This window comes from Danio rerio, chromosome 21 (assembly GCF_049306965.1).
Source record: "Danio rerio strain Tuebingen ecotype United States chromosome 21, GRCz12tu, whole genome shotgun sequence".
In the NCBI taxonomy this organism is placed as follows: Eukaryota; Metazoa; Chordata; class Actinopteri; order Cypriniformes; family Danionidae; genus Danio; species Danio rerio.
This window is the reverse complement of record NC_133196.1, coordinates 19,206,155-19,226,753: the sequence shown is the minus strand read 5'-3', so window position 1 is coordinate 19,226,753 and position 20,599 is coordinate 19,206,155. Positions and strand designations below refer to the sequence as shown.

At 36.7% G+C, this 20,599-nt stretch overlaps 1 protein-coding gene across 5 annotated transcripts in view; it reads right to left on the bottom strand.

Moving 5' to 3' along the window:
* The window catches only part of rxraa (retinoid X receptor, alpha a), a 346,365-nt gene that overhangs the window by 126,846 nt on the left and 198,920 nt on the right, over nt 1–20,599 (bottom strand). For all 5 annotated transcript variants that reach the window (XR_012396562.1, XM_073934683.1, XM_005161183.6 and 2 more), the window contains one exon: nt 4,704–4,814. Coding sequence is in view for 4 of the 5 variants with exons in the window: in XM_073934683.1 (XP_073790784.1) it covers nt 4,704–4,814 (111 nt within the window). In the remaining variant the exon portion in view is untranslated. The remainder of the gene's footprint in view (nt 1–4,703; nt 4,815–20,599) is intronic.

The window sequence follows — 20,599 nt, the reverse complement described above, 5'->3', positions numbered from 1 at the left end:
GGATTCAGAGGTAATGCTTGTTTGACTGCTTCATTTGCCAACAAACCCATGTCATATTCTTTGCTCTGCGCACTAAAAAAATATGTTTTTTTTAAAGGTTTCTAACACATTTTCTCAAATTATTCTTTGTGTTACAGTTTCTTTCTTTGCCTCCTTTCTGTTTTTTTTTTTTTTTTTTTTTTTTACTGTCAAAGCACCTCATTACTGCTTTTCAATTCCACAGTCTGTCGACACTCTCTCAAAAGCTAAATAAACTCTTACTTAAAATAATTATTTTAAAATATCAAATTGTAACCTATACCATAGCGGTCATGTCAGTTTCTGTTTTTAGTTTACCAGAACATGCAAGAGTCCGGTCTGCTCAGTTGAGGTTACCTCAATATGAACATCCATATCATTTTTTAATTTCTACTTGAGGTTTGTGCATAAACCGATATTGTCACAAAAAAAATATGAAGGTTGTCATGTTTTAAACAGCAGAAATGGCTCACATACTGTCCATTTTCACCCCATAATCACACTTGCTTTTACATAAACAGACAGACACACATTATGGCTTTAAACTTAATTTACAAAAAACATACTTAAATCATGTCCAAAAAGATGTCATTTACAGTGGGGTTGTTCAGAGATTTCAATGGAACTTGATCTTTTGTTACTATTTTTGCATTCAGCTAATAATTCAGCTACAAGTTTTTTTATCAGTGATAAAAAAGACCTGTCAGAAAATATAATAAAATGATTTTATATAAAAAATACATACAATTGATTAATAATACTAATATGAATAAAATAAACACACAAATAAATAATAAAAAAATATATGTATATATATATATATATATATATATATATATATATATATATATATATATATATATATTATGTAAAAGTTTTTACAACACCATTTAAGTCCTAAATTTCACTTTCAAAGAATGGGTCCTTTATTGAAGGGTTCTATTTAGCACCAAACTTGCTAAATAGAGCAGATTTCTTGCAGTGTGGGAATACATTTCCGAAAAAAATAGGTATATAGGTAGCGGTCGGTATCTTTGCTGTAATTTGAATGGAAGCGGGTGATCTAACAATATAGCTCTCCCAAGTCCCGACGTTATTGCGGAACAGCATATCTGTGATTTTCTCGCACATCATCTGCATAACGGTCCTTAGAGCAGGCTTTACCAACATGGGAGAGCAAAGTCTGGATGCGCTTTCCTTCAGCTTGCATTAGAAAACAGTCATTTTACTAGTCCCATAGTCTGATGTATGGGAGTCTTTTTCATGCGTCATAGACCCATTGCACGATGTGATAATACCTCAAAGCTTTACCCTTTAGCAGTCGCAAGACTGGAACCTCAGGTTTAAGGTGGCACTCATGTCTCATCACAAAGGGGCAAACAAAACTGACATTTAGCCTAATAGCCTTGCACAACCAACAGTTTTATCTGTTATCTGTCTCCCTTGGTAGTACCCAATTTAAATGTGAGATTTTGGAAACCAGATCTAAATTTAGTGGAAATGGTTGGGTCGGGTAGAAAACAGGAGCAGTCGGGTGCAGAATAAAACCTTGGTGAAGCAGGTCTGAAAAATTTGTCCCGCTCAGATCTCTAACCCAAATAACCTTAATTAGGTCCTGTTTAGAGCCATTTCTCCTAAGAGTGTGATTTGTGTGTGATTTGATCATCCCTGTACAAGAAACAAGCTACGACTGAAACACATCCTTTGACTCTGAAGAAACACATTCCCTAATTAGAAACATGGCTATTACGACTGCTATAAACGAGCGACTCCAGTTAGGCGAGCCACCACACCAGACCACAGGGTTTCCAATGTAACCGTTTCACCGCGGACCGACAGCTGAGCACCATGCAGGGTTTTAAAGACTGGTTCTCCACAAGCTCCATTATGGGTTCTGGAAACGACAATATGTAGACAGAAATCATTTTTATAGGCAAACTCATTTATGTTGCCGATGCATCCAAGACCACCACGCCAGCTTATGGAAATATTTAACATTTTTCACAAACAGAATGGCTAGAATGCCAATGTCTCCAAGTAAACCATATGCAGAAAGGATTCTTTGGCTTAGTTGATGTATAAAAGTAGTCCTTTGTTGCGAGCTATGCTTGTGGATTGTCTGTAGTAACTATTAAAATGCTTGCCATGCCTTTCAGGGTTGAGAGAATACAAAACATGCATTCAATCAATCGCATGAATACACGAGGGATAAAAGAGACTTCAACTTGAGTTTCTGAACAAATGCTGAACCCTTTGGTGTTTTTGTCAAATAGATTTAATAAAAACAATAATACACCAAGATGTGACTAGTCAAATTCAATATTACTTTAAAAGAAAAATCTAAACGTTTTTTCATTTTAATGCTATGGATATGAATGAGGTCTTCCACAATGCACCAGGCACTTGTGTAGGGTCACAGAAATGACTCACTCAAAGTGTGTACAGCAGAGTTTCCGAAAATCAATGGTTCTCATAAATGGCTGCCATAAATGTGCTTCAAGTTTGCTTTAATGGAGAAAATGTCATGCTAAAAGCAAATGATTAAACTATAATTTCATGCATACCTAGCGTATTCACTTTTTACAATCTTTTACATTTTTTAAATCATCAAAACATATTTTTGGTTGCTGATACCAAGGTCCTTAAACTACAATATTTGCAAGTTATTTAGTCAGTTAGTGGAATTATAGAGTTTCACTTAAACATGAAATGATGCAGATGTCAAAATTACATTTACTTCATTACACACACACAAAAAAAAATCAAATTTAATTAAATTATTTAGCCCAACATTGTAAACATATCCATATTTGACCCAGCACTGTACTAGATTTTTTTTAGCAACGTGTTAAGTCCTTACTAAAGGCACAATTTACAATCTAACTTTAAAGCTAAAGGATTCAGAATTGATTCTTAAGTGGTTCATAAATCTTATGAACTGATTCAGCAAGATGTGAACTGATATACTTCAAAATGTTACACTTAAAAAAAAAGTCATTCAAATTTAATTGACAAAAATGAACCCAATGTTGTATATTTCTATATTTGACCCAGGACTGTGTTAAAACAACCCAGCATTTTCTACAGTGTACTACTAATCATTTTTACACCGTGTTCAGGCATTACTTGATGCACAATATACAATCTAACGTCAAAACTGAAGGATTCAAAATTGGTTCTTATAAGTGATTCATGAGTCTTCTGAACTGATTCGCCAAGATGTGAACTAAGGGCCAACTCACACTATGCTATCCAAACCGTGCCCAGGCCCGTTTCGTTTGAGAAGTGTGAGTGCTCTGAATCGTGAGCCTGTCCAACAATCGTGAATCGTGAACCTAAGCGCGGTACGCTTGTGTTTGAGTGCAAAATGCGCCTAAGCCTGTAACTGAAAGCAAGATGTGACTCTTAAGGAACTGTTTCTTATGCATTTATTAATCATTCTTACCGTTCAACAAACACAAACTGTCATAGTTTATTAAAGACGCAAACCCCTCACTGCACTACAGCTGCACCTTCAGCAAACCTCCTAATTGCTGTAGCACGAGGACTTTATGATTGTTTATGAGCGTCAAAAGAGGCTGATCTATTCGACGAAATATTTGACAGCGTGTCACCGCATTCCAAACAACTAAAACAATATAACTAGAGAAATCTCCACTGTGCTGAGTGAGAGCGCTTATCTACTGAACAGAACATCATCGATGACGTAAGCGTGCCCAGGCTCGAATATATTGTGAGTGCGGGCCGTCGGAGGGATAAGCGTGCTTTGGCCCGGTTCAAGGCAACAGTACACAGTGTGAGTATGCATTAATATACTTTATTACACTCTAAAAAAAAAGTTAATTGAATTCAAATTTAATTGAAATAATGAACCTAATGTTGTATATATATATATCCATATCTGACCCAGCACTGTGTTGAAACAACCCAGCATTTTTTAGAGTATACAAGGAATAATTTAAGCACTTTGTTCCGTCATTACTTGATGCATTATATAAAACTTTAAAATTGAAGGATTCAGAATTAATTCTTAAGTAATTCATGAGTCTTCTAAACTGATTCGCCAGAGTCTTTCATTTAGAAACTAAGCAATGAAGATTGCACTATATATTTGCAGCAAAAATGTAATATGATACATGTAACAAAACAGGCTTACACGCAAGCAAGCAGTAATTCATTCTCCACATACCACAGAGTCACATCTGGAATGTGCAGTACCACTACCCTTAAAGATCACTTAGAGAAGAGCGATTGCTAACATGTCCATCAGCCGTTTAAACCAGCATAACAAACAGTAAATCACACACTGTAGCACTGCAGAAACATATGCAGGGTGCCAGACACTCTTTCACAGTTGAAACTGTATTTGTATGTGTACACATGTGGTGCATGATGTGTCTTGTTTCTTGCAGACACAGACATATTACAAGACCAGACATATTTGTCATGAGTTATAGCCAAGCACAGTGGAAAGCAGTTTAAGGCTCTAAATATGACTTCAGTGCATTGATTCATGCAAGTATTTTGAATGTTCTTCAAAGTAAGAACCATGGGGTTTCATGGGAACAGTTGAGGCACACAAAAAAGGCAGAATTATTTTGTGGTGGAGCTGCAAAGCTGCCAAAAGTGAAGTTACTGTTTGGAGTTTAGGCACTATGAAGAAAATTTCTGAATATGCACGTTACCTGTAGAAAGCCTGCGTTGATGAAGAGCACACATTCCGCTGAAACACGTACATGCTTCTGCTCGTCCTCTCTGAGGTGGCGGCGGTAGTGAGCACTGGGGCTTCAGGAACCCTATGGAAAACACACAAGAATGAACGTTACTATATTTAGATTACATAATGAAAAAACAAATACACATAATTCAAGTAAACATAACTGAGGTGAAGTAAATATTGAAAAATATTCAAACACTGTAAAAGTAATTACACATTTCGGTAATAAGACAATGCATTTTATGTATGTGGAAAATTTTGTTAAAGCAAAATTGAACTTGAAGCTACTTGCTAGTCTGTAGTTGTAAATTTTGTTCATTATACATACATAAATGCTCAATACTTTATTTAGATCTTACTAACTGCATATTAAGACACTGCCACTTTATCATATTTACAAGCTTTATACTGTTTTGCATTATACTAAACTTTTTGCACTATATACTGTTTTGCATCTGCACAACTCTGGTTTGCACTCCATGTCAAGTGCCCTTAAGTGGAATTAAGTTGGTAACATTTTTTTTTTACTTATATGTTTAGATTATATTATATGTGTAATTGTATTTTTTTTTTCTACCTTTTTGTATTAATATTATATCTCTAAGAGTCTGTGAGTAGTGAAATTTCGATTCTTTGTATGTCTGGTGCATGTGGTTGAGTTGTCAATAAAGCTGACTTTGACTTATATTTTTACTTTTATTTATACAAGTATGTACAAATGTTTGAGTGTATTTCAATTATGGACAAAATTGACTTATAAATACCCATTAAGTTAAAACCACTAAGATTTGAGAACCATGACATATTTAGAAGGGGGAAAAAATACTTTTTTACTATTATTATTTGCCAGAACTACAGTCTATAAATCTAAATTGTACTTTATCACTGAATATGGATTTAATTCAACATAAAAATTGGAACTGAATAACAGAAAGCTCAAAGGAAAATACATAATGACTACAATAAAAACTACACAATATGCTTTAAAATATCTTCAACATATGCAGAGAGTGCAAGAGGATCCAAACAGATCAAAATATCTCACACACACACACACACACACACACACACACACACACACACACACACACACACACACACACACACACACACACACACACACACACACACACACACACACACACACACACACACACACACACACACACACACACACACACACACACACACACACACACACACACAGAGTTTGGTCCCTTTGTATAGATCTATACATATACATACACAGATATTTACCCAGCAAGCATTTATTGTTTTTTAGAAGATGTCTAAAAGATGTCTAATAGACGTCTAAACATAATCGTCTTGGCTAAAACAAGGCTATATTTATCTTAAACAAGGCCATATAAATCTTTTAAAAAACTTTTTTAACAATTTTTTTTTTTTACCCTAAAATTACAATTGCCATGTTAAAGTAAAATTTTTCTCATGTTCACCCCCTTCTAGTGTAAAAAACACACATCTGATTGTCCACTTTACTATCAGCCTGGCAGACCTGTCAGATCACATGCATATTTGCCCTTTATATTCGAAATTGATCTTCTAAATAAGCAATGTCCTTTGACTCATGCTGTCTTGCGCATTGCCCCACTACCTGCCATGGTGAGCCCAGACGACCCCTCACATTTCCAATTTTGCCCACTTCTCCGACTCACAACCCCAGAGGCTGCTGGACAGGCGGGTCGGGGTGGAAGGGGCTAAAAAACGCCAGGGGGGAGTTAAGAAGGGATCAGGGGTGAGACGAGAGGCAGATGACTCAGTATAGGCAAAAGGCCAGATGATACAGGCATGCCTGCAGGGGTCGGGCTAAAACTCCTCGCTGTGCCTCTCAGGGCTTTCCAGTCCTTCCTCACACTGGGACCTTTTCTCTGGTACAATGGGTTAACTGATATCATCACCCACATGGCGAGAGATCACAGACTGGAACCTGCAAATTTTGCTGTCAATCACCATTTAAGACAAACTTAAAGGGACAGCTTCACCCACAAATGAACATTACTCGATCAATTTGCTGCACATCTGTGTGGCTTTTTGTCGAAATAAATGGGAAATATCTTCTGTTTCTATATAACAGTGCTGTCAATATAATGAAGCAAATGTGGAATTGACTTCTTTTTCGCATTTCTTGCACTTGAACAAACAGATAACTGAAACAACTTCCAAAAACATGTTATAGTCCATTATATAGCCCATTTGAGGAAGAAATCAAATGTGTATCACTATTATTCCAATGTAGTTGGTCTTAAATTTACAGTAGCCTAATGAAGCTGCTACTGTATGTCAATATTATACAGTTAAAGAAGCAAGACGCAGAGCTCAGGTGTGGGTTTATAAAAAGAGATATTATAATGTAATAACGAACTTATTAGAAATATTAAAAAAATATGTTAAGATAAACACTTGAAAATATATAATATAACTCAGAATATTAGGAAAAAGCCACAATTAACGCCTCCTCTGCCAAGATATAACAGTAAATTTAATCTTAAACTTACATCAGTTCAAGAGTTCCCACTTAGATATGCTTTGCATTGATAGCAAGTTTGGCATGCTGTGCCGGGACAGAGCCCTGAGCTTGGAGATAATTGAGCCCAAGGCTCCTGCCCGGTCAATAAGCATATAAGGGAATCCGAGATCAGATAGGTCTTGAGAGCGTAGAAAAGGGAGCAAAAGGAGGAGATGGGGTGGAAGGGGGGATTCCTCCAAAATAAAGATAGCAAAAGGAAAAACAGCGATCCATTTATTGAAAGCTTGGATCCATCTGATTGAATTATTACTGATTACAGATGAGCAGCCAGTCGTGCTCAATCATATCATGCGCACTTCTTGAAATTATTTTACGAAACTTCACTTGTATTGATTTGAATTATGTGTAACTCTCACATGGTCACCCAAGCTAAGTAGAGCTGTGCCCGGTCAGTACCTGGATGGGAGACCACATGGGAAAGCTAGGTTGCTGCTGGAAGTGGTGTTAGTATGACCAGCAGGGGTCACTCAACTTGCGGTCTGCACAGTCTTTAAACTGAGGTTCTGACTCTCTGTCGTCGTGAAAAATCCCAGGTTGTACTTTGCCCACTGGCCTCCATCCATCATGGCCTTCTAACTATCCCCATATCATAATTAGCTACATCGCTATGTCTCCTATTCAACAATCAGCTGGTGTGTGGTCTGTGGTCTGCCACAATATAGCTGCCGTTGCCTCATCTAGGTGGATGCTGCACACTGATGGTGGATTAGGTGATTCCCCTAAAAATGTGTAAAGCGATTTGAATGTCTAGAAAAGCGCTATATAAATGTAAGGAATTATTATAAAATAAAATAATCATGCCAACTTTCTACTACAAACAAAAACTTGCAATTGGTTGCCCCGCCTCTGTGAACTTAGTTACTCAAATATTGGCAAGTATAAACTATAGAACTACATATAACTTTATTTCAATTGTTTAACAAAAAAAAAAAAAAACATTCTTCAATCAAACCCAGACATTCAGTTCACAAGTTTTTTTTTTTTACGTTTTTGCTTTGTCTTTATTGTGAAAGTACAGTATAAACTGACAGAGTAGAAAAAAGAAAGGGATGGGATCAGGAATGGTCCTCAAATTGGGAGGTGAACTGAATTTGCCCATGGGAAGCTTGTGAAGCTAACCAATTGTAAGGAAATTGCTCCTTTAAATCCTTTAGTAAAAATCAAACAAATCACAAAATGTCAAAATAATATGCGTGACACTGTTTAAACAAATCACAGAGAGCAGCAAATAAATACTTTACGGTAGTAGACAGACTGACATTTGAGGATCTAAGTTTTGCCGTAGTCTACTTTCACAATTCAGCTATGGAATGTGTGATGACTCACAAAGCCAATGAGAGCTAGGATGAGCGAGCTTGTGCCGAATGTGCAGCGAATGATCTTAAAAAGCTCGTAGACCTTTCGGATAGGAGCGAACGCGAAGAGCGAAGGGCAGCCGCATCCCCCCGCTCTGCTCCCTGCTCAATAAAGCGCCTTTACTTCCACCATGAAAAACATGTCATTCCAGATGAGCTCAGCCAATGACATTTAAAACAGGCGCAGAGATATTGAATTAGTTCCCCATGATAAGCTGGCTGGGATGCTGATGCTCTGGTCAGAGGAGGGGGGGGCAGGAAGCGAACGCCTGCTGCAGCTGTTTGATTAAAATGACAAAAAAAGTGGAAATGTCAGAGAGAGAAAAGCATCCTTCAAGACCACACTAAGGTAAGGTAAGGATAATGACATGATGAAACCAGAGAAAAGAAGATGAGCAACAAGCAAAGTTTTTGTTACTAAATGCGTTTGAGAAAATTATGTAACCCAAAAATTACAATTTATTCACATTACTCTCATTCAAATCAAACTATTCCATAAAAGAAGCTTTTAACATAAAACCATGGCAGCCGAATCACACAGTAACTGATTTTGAAGATTGGAATCAGTTCAATGTCATGGTTGGATCGTTACATTGAGCCAGTTCAATATAAATGAACAGACTCTGATCTTGTTAACAAATAGAGCTAAATAAATTGTCCATGAATCAGTGTAATCTGGTTCTCTAGTTTAGCTCACTGACTCAATGATCTGAAGCAATTCCCGTTAACAGTTCACTGGAGGGGAAGATGAACAGTAAACTTAGATTTCCTCACCCAAGTAACATTTGAATCTAAATATAGTACTTGTGTGGTAGAACACTTAATTTATTGTGCTTTTTGTCATCATTTTTATTTATTATGAACTTTATTTGTTTATTAAATAAATCATAAAGCAAACGAGGTCCTATCAAATCTGTGTGTATTGGCTGTTTATTTGTACATAAAAAAAATAAATAAAAAAAAACATAGTCTACATGATCTTATTCTACATCCCTAATCCTAATAGAAATATGTGTGATATCAAAATGTACAATGTTTATTTTGCTAGTGCATATTGTTAATCTTTAGATTTAAAGAATTTAGACAATTAGTCCATGCAAGTTAATAAAAAATAAAAAAGGCAAAGTTTGACCAATTGATTCTGTGTTTGGAGTTGTGGATTTTTCAGTCAGTTTGACGGCTTCCGCCACAATATTCATAACCACGGCCCTGCTTCTATTAGTTTGCTATGAGAAAATTATGTGTAAAAAGAAATCCCCAGCCCCTACCCAATATTTCACTTCAGTTGAAAGTACAGTACATTAACATACTGAAATAAAAGTCCTGGCAACTTTTGACTCACATGAACCTTAATAACTATTATAAAGCAGCAAATTTTACATTTTTTAAGACAAAATTCTTAATTTATACCTTAAAATAAAGTATGACACAAAAATGTTTAACAATTTCTTCTTTAGTATTGCCTTGAGAATTACATTCTACAGTAACAGTGGATATTTCTTATATATTTTCTTCATGTTTCTAAAAATTTCTTAAAGATAAAGACTTTTGAATTTTTTTTGCGTATATAATATGGTAATAGTTTTTTCAGCTAGACCCCCCCACCCCCACCCCTCTCTTTCTGTTCAAGTCTACCTCAGAATTTAAAAAAAAATTATCCGACATGGGCGTGGAGTGCTGCAAGCAGAGGGAGTGTGGCCAGCAGAGCAGGGAAAATAGTAAAGCGAAGCAAACAACTGTCAGTTGGTGCACAAAATCAAGACCTCTCTCCTCCTCAATCCCCATATATAGTGGAGAGCAATGCAGCAGGTCTCTTGTTCTGTCCATTTCAACCATTAACTCTGGTAATCTGTATGATTTTAAACATTTGAACAGGTCAGCACAGATATCACACAACATCAATGTGTCTGAATGGTAACAAACTCAACTGATAAAAGAAAGTCTGCCATTCTCCAATTCTTGTACAGCTCTCCCGACAAACATGCTTGCTGCACACAGACAGCTTGGCTGTATGGGCAGGACAGCATTGTGGGGAAAGCCATACAACAAACTCCATAGATCATGGAAACAAATATGAAAGACTAAATACACTGGCGGTGTGTGGCCGAGGTCTCACAGCTCGGCAGGTTTGTAATCGGAAAGCACATGCTCTCATGAATAATTAAGAAGCAGGGTCTTCTCACAGGATGAAAAACTTAGCTATGAATAATTCGCTTGTTAAGTGTGACATCATGTGAAGCGGCTTCCGGATCCAAGCGCTCCATCAAACTGAATGTTGAGATTAATCAAATAGTCATAAAAAACGTTTACAAATCCATGCCTAATATCAGATGGCCAGAAAGTGGTTAATTTTTTTAGAAAGTGTTAGAATTTTGATATTTGTGATGCAGCAAGTCCAGATAATGTTGTGTACACTATGATTTTATATAAAGTTGACTTTAATGTGTGATATGGCCTATATGGCCATAAACTAATATTTTCACAGTTCGAATGAGTAGCAGCTTGGACCCAGAAACAGCATTCCATACTTCACGATACATCCCGACTTAACAAGCTGATAATGAGAAACCGACACGTCATCACTGGACAGGCAGACAATAACTATGTCACCAATTTTGATCCCCAAAAATTATTTTAAATGCAGAAGATGAAATTAGCTGAAAAAAGTTCAAAATTATCCAGGTTTATCCACAATTAAAGCTAATAGGTGCTAACATCGTAACTGACGCTCAACACACACAAATCTGTTAAAATACTTTAAAAAGTACTCGAGGGTTTAATCATTATAACCAGCAGCAAAAAAAATTAATTAAAAAATCATTATTTAATCATTATAACCAGCAGCAAAAAAATAAAAACTTATATATATTTTAATTTTATATATATATATATATATATATATATATATATATATATATATATATATATATATATATATATATATATATATATATATATATATATAATTAAAAGGGGTGCCCTTTAAAACCTCACTCATTGTGCATGTGATCAAAGTTTTTATTAAAATTGTTCAATTTTCAGGAATTGATTCCCAGAGCATTGGAGATTAAATTCATAGGGCCAAACAAAAAAAATGCTGAAATATTAAAGAAATATAAAGAATTGCGGACAGTGCAAGAGAGTTGAAAACATAGACCTGTGCTAAAGTAGTGAACTTCAAGAAAATGCTTAACATCCTCTCTTCCATATAAATAAAACAAACAAGCCATTTTTTTTTCTCTCAAATGAGCCAAATCAGCATCATGTGAAAACCAGAAAAGATTATAGGAAACTGAGCATAAGTCTGATTATAAATCAGGTGATAAGTCGTTGCTTATTGAAGAATTTGTACAGATTAAAGTCCAAGCCAATTTCTCGAAAATTTCTAAAAGTCTGATGGATGCAGTGAAAAGGTATTAAGGCCTCCCGCTTCTGCTTTCTAAGACACACTTCATCCAGCATGTAAAAACAGCAGACAAATCCAGCTTGTGCAAACCAAATTAAGCATGTAATACAAGGCATGAACATGGCTGAAATAAATTGGCGGTAATCAGCGACGGTCATCAGAATGAATTTAGGCCATTGGGGACACGTCTCCCCGTGGCGTATCCCTCCTTCCCTGGCTCGACTGGTCAGCAGGGCCCATTAGCTCTTGCCTAAAACCCCGACGGAGTGAATCACCTTCATTTCAGCACAACAGATTCCGTATTGTATAACCAGTGAAGGGCGGACAATGACACATCCCCGCTTGCTCTGAGCGATGTCACTGAAAATTACCGCTTTAACACATGAGCTAAGGCTCCCAGTCAACCTCGGCTTTTCCAAAAACACGAGTAATGTGGAAAGACAGGAACAACCACTACTCAAAAAAAGAAAAAAGGGAAAGGAGAGCGGAAGTTCTCAATCACACTCCCAAAGAATTCCGATACAATGAAAACAAACGTTTTTTGAAATGCTCCAGATATGCTCCAATTCTGCCAGCATATGCTTGACCGCTTATTGCTTCATAATGGATTCAATTAAAATCATATTTCCTGTAATATTACAGCACTTACGGTTTAATTTCTTAATTAGAAGCCGCAGACGGGCGAGCTGTTTTACCTTTTATTTATGGGTTTTAATCAGAGATGCGTGTAAACATCCCGCCGTGTGAGCATTTAATTGTGTTTTAAGCAGGTTTGATGAATATTAAGATCAAGTAATCGGTCTTTTAACGGCTCCTCTGGACTTCCGTTTTATGTCTTGGCTTGAACCAATGATTAGTCAAGTTTAATGTCTTTTCATGGCTCAGTATCTTGAATTAGTAGCCAGTCTATACGGGGTAAAAATACTGTACACCAGATTGGCTAATTAAGAAATTGTTCCCATGACCATGGTCTTTATAAAAACAGACTGATTACATTAAAAAATATAACCTTAAAGCACAGCTTCATTGAAGTACAGTCATATGATAAAATTAACATCGGCAGAGTAATGAGGACTCCAGCACAAAGAGGAGATGCTGAGGAATGATATCCTTGTTTAATAACACACTATTGGAAAGACTTAAAGAAAATTCTCTATCATACATTCCAGCACGGGAAAGAGACCTTCAAGTAGATATTACTGTTGAGGAATGGAAATATGATCGTCTTTTAGCTCAAACTCAAACCGTTAACACCAGATGTAGAATACTGCAATAAAAATGGATGATGCAATAAAACTAATATTCCAGACTGTTTCACAAAATGTAAAGATGAAATTGGAACTTTGTTTCACTGTATGTGGGGGTGTGGAGAGCTGCAGTTGTTTTAGAAGGAGGCTTAGTGTGGTCTGTGAAATGGCTGGAGAAAATGTTCCTTTGGAACCACAACCATATCACCCTGCAGCCCAAGACCGGTTACTTACTGAAGCTAGGCAGGGCTAAGACCTGGTCAGTAACTGGATGGGAGACAGCATGGGAAACTAGGTAGCTGCTGGAAGTGATGTTAATGAGACCAGCAGGGGGCACTAACCCTGCAGTCTGTGTGAGTCCTAATGCCCCAGTAAAGTGAAAGGGACATAGTATGTCAGTGAGTGGTGTCTTTTGGATGAGACGTTAAAACGAGGTCCTGACTTTTTGTGGTCATTAAAAATCCCATGCCAGTTTTTGTAAAGAGTAGGGCTTTAACCCCGGTGTCCAGGCCAAATTCCCTCTATCGGCCCTTATCATGGTCTCCCAATCATCCCCATCCACCGAATTGCCTCTATCACTATCTCTCCACCCCACCAATAGCTAGTGTGTAGTGAGCGCACTGACGCCATCGCATCATCAAAGTGTATGTTGCACACTGGTGGTGGTGTGGAGAGACCCCCTCTCATCATTGTGAAGCGCTATGGCCATACACAATACATGCACTATACAAGTACACATTACATTCTAAAACTTTGTTTATTACATATATATCCTGAAAATTTTTCAGTAAAAGCAAACAAAAAGAAACGTAAAGATTTCAGCTTTATACAAGCTAAACATGTTACAGCTTTGGTATGGAAAAAAACCCAAAGACCTTTTCTTGCACAATGGATAAAGCAAATGTCTGACAATCTTGCTCTTGAAAAATTAACATATATAATCAGAGGTTAAGCAGAGGCTTTTAAGAAAGTGTGGTCTCCTTTCAGTTGCTTTATAAATGGATTTAAAAGATGGTCTTTAAAAAGATGACTGTAATTTAAAAATCAATGTAATAATGTTTTTTTTTAATTGTATTGTATTTGTATCTTGTATAGTATTCTATTTTACAATTTGTTTTAAATGTTGGGGTGGGTTTCCCAGAGATGGGTTGCAGCTGGAAGGGTATCCGCTGCGTAAAAACGTGCTGGATAAGTTGGTGGTTCAATCCGCTGTGGCAACCCCAGATTACTAAAGCGACTAAGCCGACAAGAAAATGAATGAATGAATGAATGAATGAATGTTGCGGTGGGAATGTACATTCTGAAATATCATATAAGTTAATATTCTGTACTGTTTTGTAATATAAAATCAATAAAAACAAAGTTGAAAAAAAGAAGAGTTGCTGTTTTATTATGTAAAAAGTAAAGGATGGTGAGAGTAATATATGAGGCATGAAAGAAGCAGTAGCTAGATATTAATCCCACAGTATCTGATTGATCAAAATAAAGTACTGATATATTAATGTTAAGATCATCTAATCAACAGATGAATGTATACTCTCCCTGGTTTTGAGCCATGATGCTCATGAAGGACGCCTTGCTTTGAATCTCTGGTTTCTACTTCGCCAGCTCAAAATAATTCAGATTTTGTTCAGACTACAGGAATAAAAGAGGGTCTGAAGGCCACAGTGTGGGATGAGAGTTGGTGGTCTGTTTGAAAATTACCGTTGTCTTTCAAAACTCTGCTTCAATCTTCTTCTGAGGAAACACTGCTCAATGTGAAAGTGTAATTTAGCAATGGACGAAATATGGTTGTTATAAGAAATATAGTTATTACTTTTTTTTCTTAAGTCTTATAAAGCAGTGGTCCTCAACCACCGTGCCGTGGGCCGGTAAAAGTCGGTGTATCAATTGGTACTGGGCTGCACAAGAACCCATAAGTATTTCCGTTTTATTTATAATCAGAGTCTAAAGAATCTTTTATTTTGAAAAGTTTTTCATTTTGAAAAAAATGACTGTATTATGTTGCTTATATCACTTGAGGGCCCAAATTTAATCCACAAGCAGAAAATTTTGTAAGAAACAGACTTCAGACCCATGAACTGCCAAGGCATAGATCCGCAACCCATTTGTCAACAAATCAGGTAAATCAACCATGGCTGTGGAAGAGGATCAACTGATGGATATGCCAAATGACGGCGGCCTTTTAGGGTCCGTTCGCATATAGATCCTTTTCTAGAGATCGCACAAGTTCGTCATTTCCAACGGAGGTGCGTGGCTTGCACTCACACTTGGCGTGATGGGCTCGCGCCTTCCAGACCAGATGCACTCAGTTGAATGAACCCTACGAGTGCACTGTAAGTCTTGTGACAAGAATTGTTCAGCTTCAGCTTGTATGGAATAAACACATTTTGGCGAGACTAATTATCTAAAACACAGAACACCCAAACACTGCAATGTTTTGTCAGTTTGTCTTCCTCTGAGAAAACAGTTGATGGTCGCCTAGTAACCTATGAAACGGTAAAATTGTCAAGCGCTGACTGGTCAGCGGTGATAAAAAGGTTGAGGACCACTGTTATAAGCCACCATTTAGAAACACACACACACACACACACACACACACACACACGCACGCACACTATATTAGCAAGTTCTAACATTTTATTCGTTGGCCAAGCTATATTTAGTCTTTCCAGACTTATAGCAGGAATACATTTTATTTAACTTTTTTCAATTCATCTTGATAACACAAAACTGACACACTTCGACTTTAGCTTCAATGGTTCAGGGCTGTTTAATTCAGAAGACTGCGCTGAAAAAGCAAACAAAGTTTATATCATGAAGATTCATTTAGATGAAGATTCAATTTTAATTATCTGCTACACTGCATTCGTGCCCATCTGATTATTGACTGAATTTTGTAAACACACTTGACGTGGTCCTTTTTTCCAGGGCCCAATAAACAGCCTTGAGAGCTCAGAGAAGCAGGGGCGTAGCGCATTCCTCACGTCCTTGAAAAGCCTATTGTGTTGTCTCCACAGTATTAGCGGCGAGTGACGTTAAGCAGATTGCCTCATCCTTGAAAGTGGAAACATTCAAAGGAGAGCAGTTTCAATCGAATGCAAAGGACAACGAGAATTTTTAAACAACTCTTGAACTGATGAACTAATAACCCTTTCAAAACACAGTCTCTGTGGATGCACATGTTCTCCTGTACCAGTGTCCAAAAGCAAACTTTAGATGTTTGCTTTCCACTTACAGGAATAATCAGGCAGAGAAGCCTCTCATTAGATTCAATTATCGTACTAACAGTTATGCTACATCAGACGAACGCAACCTCCATGGCGCTTTAATCAAAGCCCATCACCAAAGACAGCCTGACTTTGTTGGGTCTCCTGGTTAAAGTCCAAAAGCTACTCACTCTGATGTCTCTGGGAATCAATGACGCGCAGGCACAATCGCTCTTTCACTGGAGAGCAAACGTCTTGGAAGCTGATCAGCATGAAGGAAATGTCAAACCTTTGCTCAGCAAACTGTCCGTTTCAACGGGAAAACTTCTTTCTGTGCTCACTCATCACTCGTCTGTGTGATGTCTAAGGTTTTAACTTTATTTTTAATCAGCGGGAAGAGGATTGGGAAGAAGATATCCAGAGATCAAGATAAAAGTGAGAGGTATAAAACACTAATATACAAAGTAAACGTATTAAGACTTATTATAATTATGTCACATTTCATTTAAGCTTAATTTAGGCAAAATTTATGTTGAAACCAATGAAATCAAATTTAATTTGAATAATCTTGCCAACTTAAAAACTGAATATATACTGTAAAAAAGCTATTGCTTCATAATATTTTTTATTGAATCCAATATTTTTACTTATCAATTAAATCAGTCAATTTCACTAAAAACTTTGTTTAGAAATGTTTTTTGATACCTGAATAAATTATTAAAATATATTGTAGTAACTAGGGTCGGGTCGAACAATGTCATCGTCCATTTTCTATGGCCGATCACGATACTGAGCCGACATTGCAATCTTTTATTCTGCCCCTATCACAGCAGCAACCCGTTTGTGAAAAATACACACTTAAGCCTGTTTACACTAATACATCTTACTTTTCAAATGGCATTTCAGAATGAAAAAGATCCACATACACATTAGTGTTTGATCTAGCGTTTCTGAAAAGATCTCCGTCTACACTATACCACTGAAAACGCACATCACGTGACCATCACAGCAACATTTGTACACGTCTGAGATCCAGGCAGTCAGCGGGTGCTTTGAGCACAAAACCCCAGAAAGCAGTGCACATTGGACAGTTTATCAAGGATGTACTGCTGGATTCACCTTGTCTCTAACGAGTCCTTAGTCTTTTAAATCTATCAGGTAACGTGTCACAGTGTCAGTGCACTGCTTCAATCTTTGGCTTTTACGCTTGTGCTTAGTAATTTTGGTGAAAACTTCAGATACTGTTGGTTGGTTCCTGTTGGTTGTGCACCTTTTGTACCAACCAATTTTGTCAACGCCATTATAACCACACAGATCACTCTGCTTAGTCATGCCAGAGTCCCGCGGAAAAAGTGATAGACAGGTGGTCATTTGTGTGTAACTTATCTTTATATATTGATAATTTGGTTATGGGTAAAACAAGAGACCATGCGGGTCAGGTAGTTGAAACGGTAGGCTACATTTAATGAATTTGTTATGAATGTATCAATTATTCGTAAATAATTAATTCACCGCCGCCTATGACAACGATGCCATCGTCCATCGCAATGTTTCACATTAGACATCGTGTGATGTCAAATTGGTTGAAATCGCCCAACACTAATATTAACCACTTGTTTGACTAGATAGCTGTAGCTACATAATATGGATAACCAACATGCTACCAATTGCAGTTCAAATCTATTTAACATAGAGACTGGACATATGAAAGGGACTATTCTAATAACCAGCAGTTATTATTGAGTAAAGCATTGATCATTATTGTTATAAATAAATCCATCAACCTAAACTAAATAAACTTCTACTTAAAGTAAAAACTCTATAACTCTTTAAGTAAAATCTCTATAGAATTCCTAAGTGCTTCAAGTAAATATAAAGACTCAATAAAACAAGTTATTATCTTTACTAAAAACACATAGGATTATACTTACTTTCAACATTTTTCCAGCTTAATGCAATCACATGCGAAGCATACTGGGAACTTCCCATTCACTACTCTAATAATACTAAAACTATTCATGTACACCCAATACAAAAATAATGTAATTATTATTAATATTATTATTAAAAATTAGGTGGATTAGACATAGAGTTTGCAGCATAATTTATTTTTTTGATGCAGATATTACTTGAGAAGCTTTGCATTTTATGCAAAGTTTTAACACATTCGGTCTCTTTCTTGCAGTGAAGGTCCCCACAGGAGGCGTAACTTTACCTCGCTCTGAAATTCCAGCCTTTACAAGGCCACTGCTGAGACCACAGGTGTTCTGGCTTTAACAATCAAAAAAAAAAAAGAAAAAAAAAGAAAAGCGGGACAGGTCACATGGACTGACACCAGGTCTGCCTGCTGGCCTCATGCTGAGCGCTGTGGTTTTAAGTGTCAAGTCAAAGGCCACTATCAGACCCCACTAAGCTGATATCATCAGGTGCTCTCGCTGCTTTAAACTAAATACCACTGCCACCCCCTGCCTCCCAAACTGACCATGAGCCTAAAACCAGCAGCCTTCCTGTGTCAGTGCTTTTACACCACACCAAACATTAAGCTGGGCTTATCACATCCAAATATATTACACACATTTGATCTGTACTGATCACAATGGTCAATTACAAAACAACTGATTAATTAATCACTTAAATAAATTAATTTTTAATAATACAATTACTAAATTGTAGAAATACATTTAAAACATGAAATAAGAAAGTAAGCAAAAGTAAACCATGAAGTGGAAATGCAAATTATATACACATTTTTCAATTCATGTTTTTTTTTCAATTCATCTTTATATCTATAGCGCTTTTACAAAGTAGATTGTATCAAAGCAGCTTAACGTAGAAGTTTAGTTTAGTTAAGTATTATAAAAGGAGAAATATACTTAATAAATACCATTTTCAAAACCACAAAAATCTAAAAAATAATATATATTATATTAAAAAACAAAAATTATTCCACAAGTTAATGGCTAAAATAATCAGTTAAATATTCACAATTATCAATATGGGATATTAGTAAATGCTTCTCCACATCAGCTCAAGCACTGGATCATTTAACACTAACACACAAAAAAAATCCCTAAATACTCCCTAAACACTCAAAACAAGCCATATTAATCAGTTGTTAATGTTTCCTGGATCAACTAATCATTCAGGTACAGTAAACAACCAGCTGTATGATTTTAAATGATCTAGAGTTGCACACCTACATTGCATCTTCCTTCTGCTTCACAGAAACAGTTCATCCAAAGATGAACATTTACTAACCGATTTGCTCACCAAAACTTTATTAGTTTCATTCTCCTTGGGATCACAGAAGAAAATACTCCTAAGGGTGCTTTCACACCTAGACTTTTGTTTTGGAACCTGGCACATTTCCCCAGTTAGCGTGGTTCGTTTGGCATATGTGAATCCATCAATCGCACTCAGATCCGTGCAAAAACAATCGGTTTGAGATTGCCTGAATGAGGTGGTCTCGGCTCGATTGAAACGAACTCTGGAACAGATCGATTGTACAGAGAAAGCAATACGATCCGAACCAGGGCATGTGTTTTATTGGATATGTAATAGGCATATATGCGGCTATATGAAAAGAGAATCATGAGTAAGGGGGCATGTCATTCCTACCGGTAAATGTGTGTTTCATGTCTAATACAAAAGTAAAAGCATGCTAAATATTAAGGCGGGCTGTTTATCTGTTAGGAAAATTGACTGAACAGCAGTCTTGGTTTATCTGTTATTTCACTTTATGATGTAAAGCCTGTAAGCCAACAGCGCTGTATGAGAAAGTCTTACCTCTGATTTATATCTGGTGACGATGTCTGTGAGTGTCACCATTCAAAATAAAAAGCGCAGCTTATAGGTTATAATGTCTTATTGCTCATTGTTATAAATTAAAATAAGTAGGCATGACAGCTGAGCGGGACTTTGCAAAATAAACCCTGAAACTCTGACCAATGTGAGGAAAGTTTACTCGCACGTGACTTGTTTTAGCTATTTTGGTCCATTTAGAACCTTTGTCGTGTGAAAGCAAACCACACCAAGAGCAAAGTGCAACAATGTAACAATTGTAATCCCTGTTTCAGAACAAACAAATCGATCCACAGGT